The 19,257-nt window shown below is 41.9% G+C and overlaps 1 protein-coding gene across 1 annotated transcript in view; it reads right to left on the reverse strand.

The window, feature by feature from the left end:
• The window catches only part of GPC6 (glypican 6), a 1,082,024-nt gene that overhangs the window by 16,064 nt on the left and 1,046,703 nt on the right, over positions 1-19,257 (reverse strand). Inside the window, exon 7 of the mRNA XM_080798519.1 lies at positions 4,457-4,593. Coding sequence (XP_080654645.1) covers positions 4,457-4,593 — 137 coding nt within the window. The remainder of the gene's footprint in view (positions 1-4,456; positions 4,594-19,257) is intronic.

Below are 19,257 nucleotides of genomic sequence, written 5' to 3' on the forward strand. Positions count from 1 at the left end.
AAGATCCGTATGTTGAAGCCCTAATTCCCAATGTGATGGTATTAGGAGGTGAGGCCTTGGGGAGGTAATTAGTTGTAGGTGAAGGTGAAGGTAGAGCCCCCCGCCCCCATGAAGTTAGTGCCCTTAGAAGAAGAAGAGATTAGAACTTTCCTTCTCCTTCTGTCCTCACGTGGCAGAGAGAGGGGCTGTTCACAAGCCAGGAAAAGGACTGTTACTGCAACCCAAGACTATTTCCCCCGATCTTGGACTTAGAGCTTCCAGACTATGAGAAATCAGTTTCTGTTGAAGCCACCCAGACTCTGGCATGTTTGTTTGCAGCCCGAGCTAAGGCATTAACTAAGCCAAGCCCTGGCCAGGGAATCCAAGGACCCCTCCTTAGCCCCCCAGGCATCCCATCTGAGACCCGAGATTTGTGCGGAGTAAAGGGGGTGCAGAATTTCCAACTTAAAATTCTCTCTTGATGAACACGTGAAGCCTAAGCAATTCATTGTTAAGGCGGCTTCAGCCTAGCCTGTGTTCCGGTTCTCTTTAGGGGCTGGCGATACACCTGTGCCACGTGACCTCCTCAGCCCAGCTGCAGTTGTTTTTCGTCTAAGGAAAGCCCCATTCAAGGAAGCATCAGGGCATGCGTGGAGGCCGAGGGAAAACCACAAATTGTAACATGCTCCCCTCGTGTGTGGGAACTGAGAAGGGGTGTTTCTTACATGTTAATAGCAGCTTAAACTAGGGCTGCCAGATAAGAGGACGGGATTGCCAGTTATATCTGAATTTCAGATGAGTAATGAATCCTTTTTTGAAGTGTGAGTGTGTTCCACTGGGCGTCTGGTTTTATGTGCTACACTTGGCAGCTCGGTCTTAGAGCCTTACTGCTCCAGGTGTGGTCCCCAAATCCGCAACCCCTGCATGTTCTGGAAGCTTGTTAGAAACGCAGAATCTCAACTCCCGCCCCAGACTCACAGAGCCGGAATCTGCCCTTTTCACGAGCTCCCCAAGACCGTAGCCTGCATGTTAACATTGGGGAAGCGCTGTTTCCCAAATGGGTTTCCCAAAGCCCTATTCCCAAAATAGGGTGGGAATTTTCATAGACGTGATTGCATTGGTCTTTAAATTGTCCCGGTAGATTGGCAAAGGGAAGGGAAGCAGGAAAGAGCTGCTCCTGATGACAAGTCTTTTTGACAGAATGGAGACATCAATGCTGGTCATCAGCATACTCGCAATTTCCGCCCAGAAGGGCACAGTCTCTTCCTTCTAGCTTCCCTCCTGTTCCCAGACCTGCATAGCTCCTGAAGCAGAGGGAGCTCTGCCAGCAAGGGCTGATGGTGGGAGCAGGAACTTGAGGGCAGATCCTTATTCTAGAGAAGCCACTGCTCCCAGCCCCTTGACCCTCTCCACCACAGCGGGCACCTCTATGGTCATTCTGCTCTTTCTGTTTAAAGTCATCATCCACAGGTGCCATTCATTTAGTCACGGCTCTTTGGGAAAAGATACCTTGGAAGGATGCACGTATCCCTGGTAGGAGTCATTTTGGTTTCAGATATGTGGACACGTGAAACAGGTATGCTCCTGAATCCAGAAAGTATGGTAACGAACTGTGGGGTAGCATTCAGAAAATAGCAGGGAGAAATATGGGTGTTGGGAGACAAGCCAGATCAAATACTTAGGTGGGAGGAGATGGCAATGGGAGTGGGTGTGCATGGGAGAAGGTGGTTGCAGGAGTCCGATGGATAAAACATAAAAGGAGGAAGAACTGTCTGGGCAGTCAGTGGTCTCGTCGAGCAGGCTTGAGTTAGGAACTCCAGACCATGACAAGCTCTATTCATGCTAATAGGTCCCTCTGTTCCACAGTCCATAAACACTTGTTGATAGAATTTTTTTTTAAGTCAAGCTTCTGGTTCTTGGAAACAAATAACCTCTTTCTTTCTTTTTGTAACAAACATCCCAAATTTTAAGAAGGCCTATTATCTGAAAATCCATACTTCAAATGTAGGGAAAAAAATAGGTTATGACCTGCATTATAAGTGGATTTTTCAATCTACAAAATAGTTCAGTGGAATTGAAAAAACTTCTCTCACGTGTTCCTGGATCAATTAATATTTGGGTGAGAATGAGAAGAAAGCTTCAATTAAATTTAATTCGATGAGTCTTCACTGGTTATCTACTTACTATGCTATTAAATATAAAGTTATTAAGATTTCATGGCAGTAGCAGAATTTTTAAAAAAAAGAACTAAAAGAAACTATAAAATTTTAATTTTTCAATGGGAATATAATTTGAGCTGTAAATATTGGCCAGCCTCATTTAAAAAAAAAATAGTATACTGGATTAGTTTGTGGAATATCTTTGCAAATAATTTTATTGCCTTAAATTTGATAATTTCACCCACCTGCATAAATTTCCATAATGGGTTCCCACTGACCTAGGATAAAATCAAATGTGGGCCCTAAGCCCTGATCTGGGTGGTTCTCCACTTACGCTGTCCTTTCCCAAGCCTACAGTGCAACAGCACGGCCCTTGCAGTCCTCTCCCCAGCCACTGTGCTTCTCATCGGTTGGCGGACAGCACTGCTATCAGAGAGTACTTAAAGCACGGAGTCTTGCAGAGTGCTGGGGCAGAGCGGGTGCTTAACAACATTGCTGATGGTTGGAGGAACTGAATGAATGAATGTAGGTTCCCTACATCTTTTATAGAGCTAAGGATCTGTTTCATTTGTTCTCCTAAACTTTGTTTAGAGGCAGGAGGATATGGACATGAAAAGAATACTGGGCTAGGACTTGGGAGATTTCCAGCTTTCATCCTTGCTAATGGGAAACTAATGGTTCCCCCGCCTGGGTTCCTGAGCTGCACAATGAGGAATTTGGCTAACCCCGGTCTCCCTTAGCTCTAACTTTAATGGTCGCCAACTTACCATTTTTTCCCCTAAGGGTATCTAGTCCCCTCCTCAATCCCCACCTGCAACATTTCTTTATCTTTCCTTTTGTATATGCGCTAAGAGCCAGCAACCTGTGTAACCATGGGAATGTAGTTCAAAACGCAGCCTTCATTTCAGCCAAGGATGAAAGGTAAACACAGATGGGTAACAGAGCAGCTCAGAAAATCAACCACTTTATTCATTAGGCCATCTGGTCATCCTTTCCAGTGTCTTTCTGTACAAGCATTAGGAAAAGACACATTAGAAGCTGTTGAATTTCACAGCCGAGTTTGCTGGCCAAAGGCCTCCTTTTTGTAAGGCCAGACCCTGATAAATGACGAAGCATTTTTGAGGGGCCGGTTGTTGAGATGACAAAAAGCTGTCTACCCTCATGATCTAGGATTTGGATACTGATATTCTGGGGAGACTTGAAATGATTACAGCTCTTTCTATAGCTGTTCTGTTTTTGCCTTGTTAAGCTCTCCCCAGTATGGCTAATAATATCATTACCAATAGATGCTAAAAAATTCAGCTCAGCAGTGTGAGATAGAACACGTAATGAGCACCTCACTTGAGCCCTGCTTACCTTTTGCAGTTTCTTCTGAACTTAATATCCCTGGATCGTCCTATTTCCTTTTGATCACAGCTGCTTCATCTGCTTGAAAACGCCCACCAAGACCCAGAACAGAGCCCCCCCCCCGCCCCCACCCCCGCGCTTAACTCCTCCACCTGCTGATCAATCCCCAAAGATTCCTTGAGTCCAACTCACCAGCTGCTCTGCCCACCTGCACCCCTGCCGAGGTGTGCTCGGGCAGCCGCCTCTCCTGGTGTCCTTCCCTGCTCGCCAGCTCCCAGCCAGTTCTCCTGTCCAACCCCTCCACCCTAGGAAAACTCGGGCCAACCCCGTTTCTGGGCTGAATCAAGAAATTCAGAAATTCCATATCAAGGGGCAGCTGCACGGGGCAGCCGAGCCGCGGGTTGAAAACAGAGCCATCTCTCATCCGGAGATCCCGGGGCGGGGGGGACTTCTCAAGGCAGGGAACCTATGAGAACACTTTCTCGGTTGTCCCTTGGTCGTTTCCTTTTCCCCTCACCCTTCCAATGAGCCCATCAAAAACTGTTTTTCTCCAAGGGTGAAAAATATTACAGTTGAACTTTCACTTCCTGTTTAACTTGTGATGGAAAGAACAGAGTCCTGCCCACTTCACTATGGATAAAAATAGCTCTGCTGTCTTCAAGTCATTAAGTGAACATAAAAGGCGCTTTGTGATCTCAGGATATCCGTAACCTGGCATCTGTCACCGTGCCTCTGTCCTCATCCAGAGGCGAGGCACTCAGAACGAGGATTCCACGCTTAATGGCACCTTGAGAGCAAGTGTTCCCAGGTGCCCATCAAACCTGTCACTCTGAACAGCTGTCGCTAGGTGACGACGTGTCCCTCCACCCTCCGTTGCTTTTTGCATCAACAGGCCCATAGAACTGTGCCCGCAGAGCCTTCCAGGGCTGGCTGAGCAATGCCCCGACCAGAAGAACGCGAGTCCCCCTCACCTGGCTTTGCTGTGCCCATTCCAACACTCCTCTTCGTTGGCCGCGCCTGCTGTCATGCTCTCATCCTTGCAGATGGTGTAGGGCAGTGCCGACCAGACCTTTTTAGAGAGCTTCAGTTTCTCTTTTATGTCTGTGACCTGACCAAGAAAGCAAGGAAAGTCTGAATAGTCTCCCCAGCTGTTGCCCATTTCTACACAAGGACACGACACAGGTGAATGTTAGAGAACCTGTGATAGGACAAGCACAGACTCTTATCAATTTTCAGAGAGAGACACCATGCTGCAGGATTTACTGCCCGGGCAAGCCTCCCTACCTCCTCCCTCAATCTTCCTCCAGCTCCTGGCAGAGAGTTCGCAGGTAATTGGCTTTTGTTTTCCATCTTTTCTGTCCTCCCATGCTTTGAATTAAAAACTTACGAAGCATCTCAATGGCTTCGGGTCCCTCTCTGGCTGGGAGAAATAGGTGTTCTCTATTGCAGATTTCCTTAAATATATTCTTTAGAATTCATTTGCCTAGATGTCAGATAAATGCACAAAATCAAGGCACCGAGAGATGAAATGCTTTCTCCAATTGTCTATTTGTTTCTGTAAGAAATAAATATTGTCGCTAATTCAACTGCTGGTAACCTCTGCTCTTAACCGATGGACAGGTCTATACAGCACACACTTGGATGGTGAGTAGCAACCCGAACCCACTTAAAAGTCTCTACAGCAGGAAAAGAAAAGTCATTCCGAATATTGGTAAGTGTAAAATCCACAGCCCTATGCATGGATGGTGGGGAAAAGCTTAGTAACCCCATCTTTAGTGTTTTCAGGCTGAGCACTAACTTTTCACCTGCAGAAAGACTAGAGGCAGGGATTCAGTACCATTTTGGTTCCATAATTAACGTCTAGGCTCATGCAGTCACAACTCTGATTTTCTATTCTATTCCCCATGTGAACACTGGGAATTGAAATGCATCTGTTGTAGGCTGAATCATGTTCCCCCACATTCATATGCTGAAGTCCTAACACTCAGTCTCTCAGAAGGTGAACTTATTTGGACATACGTTTTTTTGTTTGTTTGTTTGTTTGTTTTCTTTTATTTTAACAGTGGTAAGAAAGTTAAAATGAGATTATTAGAATGGCCCTCATCCAAAGGGAAACTTGGGATACAGAAGTATGCCTAAAGGTAAGACAATGTGGAGAAAGGCAGGAAGAAGACATCTACCTACAAAGCCAAGGAGAGAGACCTAGAAAATACCCTTCCCTTAAAGCCTCAGGAAAAAACCAATTCTGCGACATCTTGATTTTGGACTTCTAGCCTCCACAGCCATGAGACAATAAATTTCTCTTCCTTAAGCTACCCCATGTGTGATATGTGGATACAACAGCTCTAGGATACCTACACAACCTTGAAGAAGCGACAACCACTGAGACTTAATGGCATTATGTATTTGAGATCAATAGTCTTTGGAAATAAAGTTGATGTTTACTGTGGATGGAGTCTAGAGTTTTAGAAAACAATTCCAAAGATCTTTTATCAGGTGTAAGAGTTAAAACAAAAGAATACGGGATCTTTGTCCCAATCATGTTTCCCAGCAGTTGCAGAATTATATAGTTTTTGGCCCTTGCTTCTCTGTGATTCTGATGATGACAAGAGGCTTCAGTACTGTGAAATGTTTGCTCATGCATAAGGGCTGAAGATGACCAGAATACTGAATTTGAGAACCTGGCACCTACCCTTAAATAGTGTGATGTTACTTTTTGTTTTAGAGCACGAAGAGAATCCACGAGTAATGACATTCCAAGAAGTCACTTCCACACAACAAATGTTCAGGATGGCTTGAGACCTGCCCTCTCCAATTTCCCCCACTGATGCTGACTTTGGTCCATGGGCTACCTTAACCTCTGGCTCTCCTTCTGGCCAATCTGCCTGGGTAAGGAGGTTTGCAACAAGAGTCAGTCCTTTTCTGCTACTTTGGGCACAGACGTGTGTGCATGTTGTTAATTGTTTTCTATTTTTGGCTTTCTGACATGTGGCCATTTCTATCTGGCTATGGGTGGACATTCTGTTTATTGATTATAAAAAACCATAATCCCAAAAGCCAACTAATAAATGTTGAAAGAATGACAGAAAAATCACCATTCTGCAGCCATCCCATAATAATTGATCTCAGCAAATATTTCCTATAAATGCTGGTGTGGGTTGAATTGCATCCCTCCCAAAATATATTGGAGTCCTAACCACAGGACTTGTGAATGTGACTTTATTTGGAGATGGGGTTGTTGCAGAAGATCAGGTTAAAATGGAGTCATTAGGGTGGGCTCTACTCTAACATGACTATGTCCTTATCAAAAAGGGAAATTTAGGCACAGAGACAGATATACACAGGGAGAAAATACCATGTGAAGATGAAGGCATGGAACAGGGGGATGTATCTATAGTCCCAGGAACATCAAAGATTGCCAGGAATCTACCAGAAGCTAGAAGAGAGTCATGGAACAGATTCGCTGTCACAGTCCCAGGAACTGACCCTGCTGACACCTTTATCTCAGACTTCTAGCCTCCTGACTGTGAGACAGTGAATCTGTTGTAAACCCCCCACTTGGTAGTACTTTGTTACAGCAGCCCTCACAAGCTAGTACAAATGCAAAAAACTTAGGGTGAAAGTTGGATGGGGCATAGGATATTTACACAATCTCAGAGTATTCCCCACAGATTCCTCATTAGTCCAAAGGGAAAACTGGTCACTCTACAGTGCAGAAACTGGGCTGGCCTCGACCTTAACCAGGTGATCAAAGTAGTGGGACACAGTGATTTGGGGTGCCTCCAGATGTGAGGTGACAAGAAGGACACATCACTTAGGTGGCTAAAATTCGTAACCCGGATCCGATCATGAGAACACATCAGATAAACACAGTGTCCCAGCTGATGGACATTCTAGGAGACGATTGGCTTCTACACTTCAAAAATGTCGGTCATAAAAATCAAGGGAAAGCTGAATACTTCCAGATTAAGAGGAATAAGACACATGACATTCAAAGGCAGCCTATGATTCCAGATTGGGCATTAGGTTGGAAAAATAATTGCCGGAAAGGATATTATGGAGATAGTTGGCAAGCTTTGAATAGTGACTCTATATTAAATAACATTGTGTTGGTGTTGAAATTTTTTTTAAGATTTTATTTATTTATTTGACAGACAGAGATCACAAGTAGGCAGAGAGGCAGGCAGAGAGAGAGAGGGAGAAGCAGGCTCCCCGCTGAGCAGAGAGCCTGATGCAGGGCGCGATCCCAGGACCATGATCGTGACCTGAGCCGAAGGCAGAGGCTTAACCCACTGAGCCACCCAGGTGCCCCAGATGTTGAATTTTCTGAATATGAACTCATATTGTGATCATATGGGAGAAGGTCATGTTCTTAGGAGATACACGATGGTCTCTTTAGAGTGTTAACACTATTCAAAGTGTTATGGTTTCCACAACTTACTCTAGAATGATTCAGAAATCATCATCATTATCATCATCACCACATAGATGTATAGAGATAGAGTAAGATAGCAAACGTGACAAAATGTGTTGCCGAAGTATGGGGAGTCCTAATTCCTTACTAACGCAGACCTGATGGGAACAGAGATTAAATAAAGAGTTTACAGCAATGTCTTTCTGCTTCCCACAGGAGCTATTCTAGGACAAATTAACTTTCTCAAGTACTTGTACGTTATAGTTACCATTTGTCCAGTGTTAAGTTCGTAATGCTGTAATATTAGTAATACTAGCTATCTCCGAGTAGTAAATGTTTTGCAGCTACACCACTGAGAGATTCTGGAAGTTAACTTCTGTTTTGTTGCAGGCCTCCGCTCCAAATACACAACTGTTGGGGGCCCCAGGGAAAACATGGCCCTCTTCTAGAACTTGTCTGGAGTTTATTCTGATTTCGGGACAATTTCAACTCTGGGGTCTAGTAAAAGCAACAACTCTTTGTGGAATTCTTGTCAGAAAGTCCATGAATACTTGACTATGGGAAGACCCAGATACCATTTTCATGCCTACCCTTCAGAATCGCAAAAGCAGACAAAAGAGGGAGGAAACGGACAAGGTGGAATGATAGCAAAAGCAAAGGGATTAGTAACATCAAAGAGCAGAAAGGATGACCGAAGTACTGGGTGTCAGACAATTTCATTTAAGAAATGATCATTGGGCACCTGGGTGGCTCAGTGGGTTAAAGCCTCTGCCTTCGGCTCAGGTCATGATCCCAGGGTCCTGGGATTGAGCCCCGCATCGGGCTCTCTGCTTAGCAGGGAGCCTGCTTCCTCCCCTTTCTCTGCCTGCCTCTCTGCCTACTTGTGATCTCTCTGTCAAATACATAAATAAAATCTTTAAAAAAAATGATCATTGAACGTGAATTTCATCAAGACTCTGAGTTGTCAAGTTCCAGTTTACAGGGAATACTGGGGCTACAGGTACTACAAACTATGTAACCCCATAAATAAATGATCAGGCACTTTCAGTGTGTGGGATATTATATGAGACAATCGGCCTCGAATCTTCAAAAAAGGTAAAAATGGCCAAAGCGCAGGAAGACTGTCCTAGATGAAAAGAAACTAAAAATGTAACAACCTAATGCTTCGGATGGACCTTTACTGAATCCCGGATTTGGAAGAGGTAATTACCCAGTTATAAGAAAGAATTTTGAGATAACTGGAGAATTTTGAATACAGAATGGACGGTAGATATACTGAATTACCCATAATATATTTTTTTTAATTTTTTTATTCATTTGACAGACAGAGATCACAAGTAGGAGGAGAGGCAGGCAGAGAGAGAGAGGGGGAAGCAGGCTCCCCACTGAGCAGAGAGCCCGATGTGGGGCTCGATCCCAGGACCCTGAGACCATGACCTGAGCCGAAGGCAGAGGCTTAACCCACTGAGCCACCCAGGCGCCCCTACCCATAATATTCTTAAGTGTATCATGGTATTGTGTCCTACGTAAGTAGAGACTATCCTCGCTTTTCAAAGACTGGCATTGAGATATTTAGGAATAAAGTGTCATTTTGTTTTTTACTTACTTGAAAATAGCAAAAAAGTCAACCATCACTGAGCCACATGCACACAACAGTGCATATGGATGTTCATTTTATTATTTTTTTTTCAACCATTTCAGTATCGTTTGAAAAAGTTAAAAATAATGAAAAGCTGGGAAAAGAAATGAGATTTTGTTTTTTGGGGCACATGGTGTTTGAGACCCTTGCTGAATTCAGCACAGGGCACTGTAAGCCAATCTAAGTGGTTGGGGGCTAACCGTGAGGTGTCGCTGGGCTAAGGCACTGACGCGCAATCTTCAACTCTGTACTGATCATATATGATCATCATCCCCTTTTGCAATGGGAAACGGGGTCTCTGAGAGATGAAGCAACTTGCCTTGCATCTAGTAAATGGTAGACATGAGATTCAAATTCAAGTGTAGGCTTCAGAATTGTTACTCGTCACCAGCAGGCTTAAGAGGGACACGTCCTATAGTCGTGGTCTCCAGGTTCCAACTGCTGGGTTGGCAGTGGAGGTATATATCCCTGGCGTGGGCAGGATGATTCAATGTGATTCAGGATGAAAACATGAGAATTTCTATTTTTACTTTTTATATATAAAAATATAAGAGGAATTAAGCTTTCCTAATATTTAATCGATCTACAGATGGATATGTCTTGTGATGGGTCCATATGGTGATGGCCATTTCTCAATTATCCTGTAAGACTTTTCCGGAGTGGAAAGGGGCTGATAATGGCACGTCTCTCTTCCATTAGCTTGTTCCTGGGGTACTGACATCTATCGCGGTTCACATGTTCTGGTTAAATGCATTTATGGATTAGATTATGTAGTTTTCACTAACTCATTAAATGGATGAGTGACTTAAAATGACTTCTGCAAAGAAACTTTAGATTTCTTTTATTTCAAACAGTGCAAGTACAATTGAACAACCATAAAATGGCAGGCTTCCTTTTAATACATCTGCAGCATCACAAAATAAAACAAATAAAGATTCATTGTTTTACCTCTTTCTTCAAAAATTTCTACCTTTTGCATACCTTTCACAAGTTGCAGAAAATATATTAGTTCAGTATATTAGTTCAGACTTTTTGCTGATAGAGAGGTGAGATCAAAACAGTTTGGCACTTGCCAATCTGTGGCACAGGGATTGACCCAATATATTACGAATCAGTGACTTAGCGAACAAAAACATTCAGTGAAATCAGCTTAATGAGATAGGAAAGTGTATTCTAAGTGTATTATAATTCAGGAAAAGTTCCATTGCATTGGTTAAATAAGAAAAAGGCTTTTGTTGCTAGCATTCATTCATTAAACACTTCTTAGGTTTTATGCTTTACTCTGGGGATACAAATATGGCCAGTACGTACTCGCCACCCTTGAAAGTTTCCTAATGTCTCTATGTAGAAGGAGGTAAACAGACACGAAGCAAATGTGATGGGATTAAGCAAAGGGCTTTGGGAGCACAAGTATCAATTTGCCTGAAAATTTCTGGGAAACACCACAGTTCCTCCCAAGAAAAGACATTTTTGCTGATATTTGCTCTTTTGTGGCCACTGAATCTTGCCATGGGGACAATTAGGAAGCTGGACAATTAGTCGTTTCTATTCAGAGGGGTTAAAAACAACAACAAAAAAATGCTTCATGGTCCTCCAAGTTTTCCCTTCCAACAACGGGATGATGTTATTCATCTAGACGTCACTGCTTTTAGTCACAGCTCTGGTCTTCGGCTTCTCCTTTTGCTAAGGAGCCCCCGTGCTTTCCTGACTCGCAAGGAGTATCTGTTCTGCGGCAGAGCCTCGGTAAATAGGTGCTGTGTGTGTCCTGGGTCCTTAAGAAATATTTGTTGAGTGAATAAATACATGAGGAGCACTGCCGATCATCTGCTAAGGGAAGTAAGATTTCAAAAATGATCGATTATCTGCCTTCTTGGACTTTCCTTTGGAGAATAAGGAAATTCTGCAGGCCTTCCAAAAAAAGTGCTTTCCCTTGACCTGATTATCCTCTGAGTGAGAGTGAGGTCTCAGATGGCCCCTCCAATCCTCTAATTAGGATTCTAGTCTCCTGTCATCCCAAATGTCATCCTGGGTGTAATTTACACATGCATGATGGAAGAGCCTTGGAGATCTCAAAGGCAATGTTGGCTTGGGGAAACACCATGAGAATTTAAGTAAAAATGGAATGAATCTCATCTTAAGTAGTCTTTATAATCCTTATAAAGCTCTACCATTTCCCATAGCTTCCCTTTGGTTTTCTAAGCAAAGTTTCCTGTGAAATACTGATTTGGGGGTGTTTGTGAACTATTACTACCTTTGTTTCCTCTGTGGATCCTTTGATGGGGCACATTTGATCTCTTCCAAGAGATTTTGCCCATGGCTATCTATCTGACTACTTGAGGCCCAAAGTCCATCTATACTGGACTTTTATTTCTCCCGGATCTTCCCTGTGAAGTGTGAGGCATGAAATGTGAGAAGGCCACCTGCTGTCCTCCGCCAATCATGCCTGCACCAGAATTCACTTCACTGGGCACCTGTTGTGTGCACCTGGCCGGAAGCCCTATTTGTTCATGGTTTCACAAAGATTCCAATGTACCTATTTCAACTGTATGAAAACATAATGTAGCTGGATGTAAATAATATATACCATATCTTTAGAAAAAAGATGGTTAATATTTAAAGGGCTATACACTAAATAATGCATATTGAGGGGGGAAAACAATGTGAATATTTTATAGGCTGAAGGTCATTTGTTAGCTTGGGAAAACAATCTGTTTAAAGAAACAAAGTCAGCCTCACTTTCACCTCATGGACAAGGCCACTTTACTTGGTCAAGTTAAGGGAAATTCACAATAGATAATATGATTCTTGCAACCCGAGAGTTTAATAATCCAGTTTCAGAGACCGTGACCTTGTCCAGCTTTACTCTAGAGAACATGATCTTTTATTACACCACCAGCTCGTTCAATTCACGGTGCGAACCTGCATTAGAATTCAAGTCATGTATATTCCTTCAGTGATCAAACAGAGGTCTGTGAATGAACCTGTTCACAACTTCTCACACTCACTCGAAAACATGTACAGACAGTATAGAGTATTTAAAGTTCTAAAGTCTTGGAGGGAACACTAACTCGCCTGATGTGGCCCAATATCCATAAACACAGCCCCCATAATATCCTTGAGGAAGTTGGGGTTACTAATGTCAGGTAACTCAACAAGGAAGCTGAAGACACAAGACTTAACCTATCTAACCTCTTGATTTATATTCAAGTCTGGACTCAAGTCCCTTCTGCTGATGTGGTTTTCAGCATGCAACTCATGAGAATTTCAACTTCACATTTCTTTTGAGTGTGGGAAACACTTTGGAGTTATTTTTCATGTCTCAGATTGTCTAGAGTGTAATGTTTGGGCAGGTCCTGGAATGCACGAAGCCACTCACAACATCCTTCCTTTTAGGAAACCATTAGCTGAGTCATGGGAATGACAGTAGGGTTCTGTCGAACAGAGTCTGTCAGTGAACCCAAAGTAGACTTCGGCCGCACGACACACTGAGTGTGTGCTGAGTGCCTGGGTCATTACGCAACCTAAAACCAACCTTACATTCTGGGATTTCTCAGACATTCCCAGAGAATCCAGTGATAAGTTCTAGTCTATTATGTTTTTCAAAATATTACCATTTAAAAAAATATTATGTATGTTTCCCTGTGGCATGGTACTTTTTACAGTTTTCCCCAAGGAGAAAAAACACACATGTATTTTGTAGGAAAAACTGAGAAGGATGAAAAAATCAGCAGGAAATGAGAGAATCCTTGCAGGTCCAAAAAGACAATGCTTAGTTTTATTGAGTTTCTCGGGGGATTAGGAAGTGGATGAAAAATTTAAAGTTTGTGTCATCCCGCCTGGCTTCAGGCTTGGAGTTTCTTGACTATGTGATGATGTTATAGTTAAGGGCATGGTCCTGAAAAGACAGATGAGGTCTTTTTCTGGCAAAACACTGGTCCTCATAGTGGAATAAATATGAGAAAACCAGAAATACCCTCCTATGCTGTTCACATCAGATGTTTGCAGCCCGTTTTAGGAAAACAATCGAGTTTCAAATACTCGTGTTTATACCTAATGTTCTGATTGTGCCTCATTCCCTATGGTATTAAATTTTAAGCAAGTGAGCGTAGTAAGCATTCTATACACCTTGGAGATGATACGGTCTGACACTGAAATAACATTGAATTCAATAGTGAGAAGAAAAAGGGAGACATTAGGTCTGCAGAAATACATATGCAATCAAAGTACTATTTTGCACAGTGGGTGCCTGGATTGTGGTACTCTTTACTTCTGAAGTGTCAAAATATAAATAATTTCAAGGAATGATGTTGTTATCATTGAATCATGAAATTTGGAGACTCAGCAGAGTTTCCCATTGTCCAAGGTTTCTAGAGCATTCTTGACAGGTACTCACCTAGACTACATTTAAACATTTCCAATGACAGATATCAATGCCTACCGTAAAGAGGACTTGAGATTTTCTGCCTGACCTAAACGAAGTCACCTTCCCTCAGGAGCAGTTCTGGGGATCTTCACGGACAAGGCTTGACCACAAAACATAAGCATATTCTTGTTCCTCCTCCTGTGACTGACACTGAGACTGAGCCCCCAACCTTTTTGCTTGCTTTGCTTTCTTCTTTGTGATCTATACCTAGTTTTAGCTGCTAGAGTGGATTTTGTTTTTCTCTGACCATCAGCTGGTAAATTCTCCTTTTGCTTCATTTCTGACTCTGGGTCTATCCAGTCTTTGCTCTCTCACTCTCTGCCCTTGGCCTTTGAGGTCAGCTCTATCTTCCTTGGTTGTTAACATTGTTCTCTGGTATTTCTCAGGCATTATTTTGAGTGGGTGCAGACATCCTCCGGGAGATTTCCCTGATCTAGAGCATGGATTGTGAGAAGCGCTGATTCTAAATTGGGTTATTAGAAATGCTCTCTTTATATGGTGGGATAGGAAGATCTTGCATCCATTCTCAAAAGGAGAGAACGAATTCAGTATTTCTAGCAGTTACGTAAGATACATTAAGTCCATTAGGATATTTAATAACTGATCTATGTTCCCACACCATGTATTCTATCACTATGGAATGAAAACTTTTGGAAGTTCGTTGTGGTTTGAAGAACAGATTTCCTCCACTCCCCCTCAATTACCTAATGTAGCCAATAAGATCATGGCAATGGCTTGGGATTGGTCACTCTGTATACGATTGACCTGGAAATTAGCACTAATTTAGAGAACTGACAGACAAAGCTTCTATATTTCATAACCCAATTTTGCCAATGTGAAACAAAGTTTGATGTTCTGAACATCCAGTCTTGGTGAAAAAATTCTGATTCTTTGCCAACTGTTATTTCGAATGTGCAACCCCTTCCTAGGGTCTTTGACGATACTCAGAAAACCCATACACAATTTCTACTTCTACCTGTGCAACTCCTTCCTAGGGTCTTTGACGATACTCAGAAAATCCATACACAATTTCTACTTCTACCTGTGGCCGACATAATGCAATGATTCAGTTAGGCACATAACCACCCGAAGTTACTCTTAAAATATTGAAATCTCATCTTCAGGAAATGAAATCCAAGATATTAACAGTATGTCTGCTAATGTAAAAAAAAAAAAAAAGTGGTGGTGGGAAGGCACACACTTTAAGTAGTCCTGAATATTTTAGAATTCATCGTTTAATCCCAAATATTTGAGGCTGTATTCTTTCACACCAAAGCTGAGAGATAGATGTGCATTTTGGTCTTTTTCTGAAGACTCTGTAGGTATTCGGACCTTACCAGGGAATGAGAAACTTTCTTTTGCTCACCTGGCATTGCTGTAATTCAGTAGGACCTTCTTAAGGACGGCATCGCAAATGTGATTCCCTCCACCAGTGAGTGCACTTGTAAACATGTTCACATATTGGAAAATTAATTTAGACACAGTAGAGAAAATATTCAGAAACCACATGTATCGAAATTCTAAAGCCATTTAGGGTAGAGATGGGTTGTCCTGAATGTCTTATGCAATAGGCAACCAAAAGCACATAAGTCTCTTTTGGGCATGTGTGATTTGATTTATACTTAACTATGTAGATTTGTACTATGTGTTATAAAATAAATGGTATTTTTGCATCCATTGTGTTACATTTGTGATATAACACAATGTTCTGCCTTTTCCTTCATGAATCTAATTGGGAATTGGTTCAAGTTTAATTGCCAGTGATTTTGGCATGAGGGATTTCGAGGAACAACAAAACGAGATACTAAAAAACGCACCCAAGAATGTAAATCACAGAACCCAAGGATGTCTATGAATTCTACCTCAAACATATAGTCTATACATTGGGAAAAGAAGAGTATGATTTAGTGGATGATTCCTTCTGTGGGTCTCAACTCCAACGTTCCTCCTCTAAGACTCCTCCTCTGACATCCACAGTCACTCTCCAGTGTGAGCTCCAAGAGATCCCTCTGGTTTTTCCTGTCCTGCAGATGTCCCTATTCCTTGTAATGGGTCTTCCAATCCAGACTGCTGGTGACCAAGGAGCAGGGACTCTGTCCTTTGTGTTCACTGCATCCTAGGAGATGAGTGTCCTATCTGGCACAGTGCCTGGTTTATAGTAGCACTCAATAGATAGCAAATGAATGAATGAGTAGGTAGATAAATGAAGTAAAGCAGGCAGAGGGCAAATGTAAATTCTGAGACTTCAAATAAATTGTAAGTGAAATTTAAGTTCTTGGTGCTCTTACTTAGAGAATAACTTACTGCCATAGGGATGGACATCTCTCGTAAATGTCCCTACTTTATGGAGAAATGGTTGTTCAGGGTTTATTTATGGGTAGTCAATGCAATTACACACACACACACACACACACACACACACACACACACACACACATCACCTGTTTAGTGTCCACAATGTACTGGGCACACAGTGATAGATACAAGATGGTCCTGCCTTCAAGGAACTTACTACCCAGTAGGCAAAGGAGCTTTACATGTAGATAAGCATAGTAAATCTCATACTTTCGTAAGTTGTAGGGCAGAAAAAGTAAAAAATCAGTGTCTTTTTGTTAATGAGTCGATGGGGGATGGTGGAATCAAGGGGGGCTCCAAGGAAGAGGGGGCAGTTGAAATGGGACTAAAGAATGAGTAGCATTTTGCTGGTAGAAAAATCAGGAAAAGCTCTTTTTGGTAGAGGGACTCCAAGTGGCAAAAACTCATAGATGTGAAGCCTCTTCAGTAGCAGAGAGATGTGCCCAGTACATGGAGATATGTTTACTTTTACTGCAACTTTGGCAAAGTCATATAATTTCCCTATAAATTGGTTTCTAAATGGAGAAAATACCACTTCCTGGACTAGCTTCTTAAAGATTTAATAAAGTTTAGTAAGTTAATATTATTGCTAGGGCACTTGGAGCTGGAAGTTCTTAATGCATAGAAATATCTCCGTGGGGACAGATGGCATAGGGTGACTAACGTGCAGTCTTTCTTGGAAATCAAGTTCTTATCCCTGTGAGGTAAATTACCTTTTCCTGGGAGCCATCTGGTTACCTTCAAGATCCAATTTACCCCATGGCGCATCAGTGAGGGGTGCCATTTACTCCTCTTATGATTAGACTCCATGATATAATTGTACTTGACTTTCACCTTTCTTTCTTAAGCATCCCATAACCTCAGTAGACTCTCTTAGTCTCCTACAAGCAGCAAGGATGTCAGAGATCACCCTTTTTGGCTCTGGTGGGAGAGGAACAACCTGTGAAGTGGCAGAATGGCCTTTCTGGGCCAGAAAGCAATGAGAGTCTAAAACAGCCAATGCCATAGAAGTAGTCTCACCTACTATATCCACAACATTATCATTTCAACATATAATATCTATGAAAAAAGTCTTCACGAGATATTTCACATTCTTTTTTTTTTTGACACTCCTCTTCCAACATTCAGTGTACGCTTACAGCCCATGTCAAGTCCATCTGTAGACAACTGCGGTGCTCAGCAGTCACAAGTTGACTAGCGGCCACCATATTGGATGGCACAGGTCTCGAAATCTAGTGTGGCGTTTGTACTTAGAGCACATGCCAGCTCTGTCTATAGCACATCTCAAGTGCTCCATGGCCGTATGTGGCTGGTGGCTGTCGTACTGAGAATGCAGGGGTAAGATCCTTCCTGAGCATATCTGGAGTGGGGGCCAGCGATACAAGAGTGGCTGGATTGTTCCAATGAGCTGAAGACAGGCTATTACCTTAACATTATAGCATTCTGCTTGTCCTTCTGAATTCTTTGGATGGGCTTCCCTTCAAATCAGCAGAACTCATTTGTACATCTTTCCTTTGATGCTCTTCTCCTGTTGTCCGCTCCCTCCCCTTAATCAATTACCCAAAACACATTGGGAAAGAACTGAATGGGAGTTAGTTTATATTTGAAGTCTGGCTGAGATCCAGCCTAGAATTGTTTCCATTTAAGTAAATGGGAACATGCTGCATTCAGCTTTGTGACATCTGCCAATATTTTGCCTATGTAACAGAGATTTTTTTGGCTTATGTTTGTTTATTTTTACTAAAATAAAACAGTCATCCAAAAAAAGTATACAGCTCATATATGGACAGTCTGAAGAACTTTTTCCAAGATACCCATAAAAAATCCCAAGGGTTTTTGTTTTTTTTCCCAATATCCCTTTCTTTTCACAAGACTTATTCTCTTGAAAATTGATGGCACCGCACCATTGACATGCAGAAATTACAGGTTACCAAAGAGCAGAGAGCATCTTATTGATTTGCTGTAATTTTGAGTTATAAATTGCAGATTGTGCGTGCATCTTAAAGACAAAAGGCTGTCAAAAAGTTGAAGAAAAGAAATCAAGTTCAAGGCAGCCCAGTATCATCCCACTTTTTCCTTCAAGAAGTCCAGTCACACCTATAGGTGGTTAGAGACAGGCTTCCATAGAAGCCACCAGATGGCAGTGTTGTCCAATCTTTCCACCCCTCCCGGCACTTCCCACAGGCTTCCCAGAAAATAAAATTGTAGATTGTTCCACTGCATATAAAACTGACAACCCTGTTATTTTAAACTTGAAACTGACAGGCTGTTATTTTAATGAGGTCTGCCAGAGCCAAGGTTAACCAAAGCTTTATTTCCCTACAAAATGTTAAGGCCATAGTTCTAAAAGGGGGATGTGAAATTTTATGTTATTGATACTTCCTGTGACTGTATAAGTTTGAAGATATTTTTTGACAAGTAAAGTTACATGACAAATATAGACACATTTATATATATCGCCAAGTTATGCATTGAAATTGGTTCAAATTTCTCCCAAAAGGTCCTTTTGCTCTGCTATACTTCGCAAAAATTAAAAAACAAAAAACAAAAAACCTTTTCCAGAGTTATCCATTTCTGCCTGTTTTGAAGAAAAAGTATATATTTTTAGCACCGTGGCTTTCTAGCTTAGTGAGTCAAAGGAAAATTTAAAGCTATTTTATCCTATTAATATTCCAAAATTAATCTAGTATCTGATTCTTTATTTCTACGAGTCAGTTTAAATCCAGAACAGTAAGACTTAGAAAGGATTTTCTCTTATAATAGGTACTTCAATAATGAGTGATGGTTAATGGCATTATAATTTATTTCCTTTCCCTTGAAATGCTTCTTTATGTTGATCAAGAAAGTATTTAAAGTCAGTTGCTAACTTTGCCAATATTAAAAACATTGGTAATCCCGTTTTCTCAAGTGATTCTGCTAATGCTTTTTCCACGTTTTCAGT

Source organism: Martes martes (genome assembly GCF_963455335.1).
Source record: "Martes martes genome assembly, chromosome: 3".
NCBI classification, from domain to species: Eukaryota; Metazoa; Chordata; class Mammalia; order Carnivora; family Mustelidae; genus Martes; species Martes martes.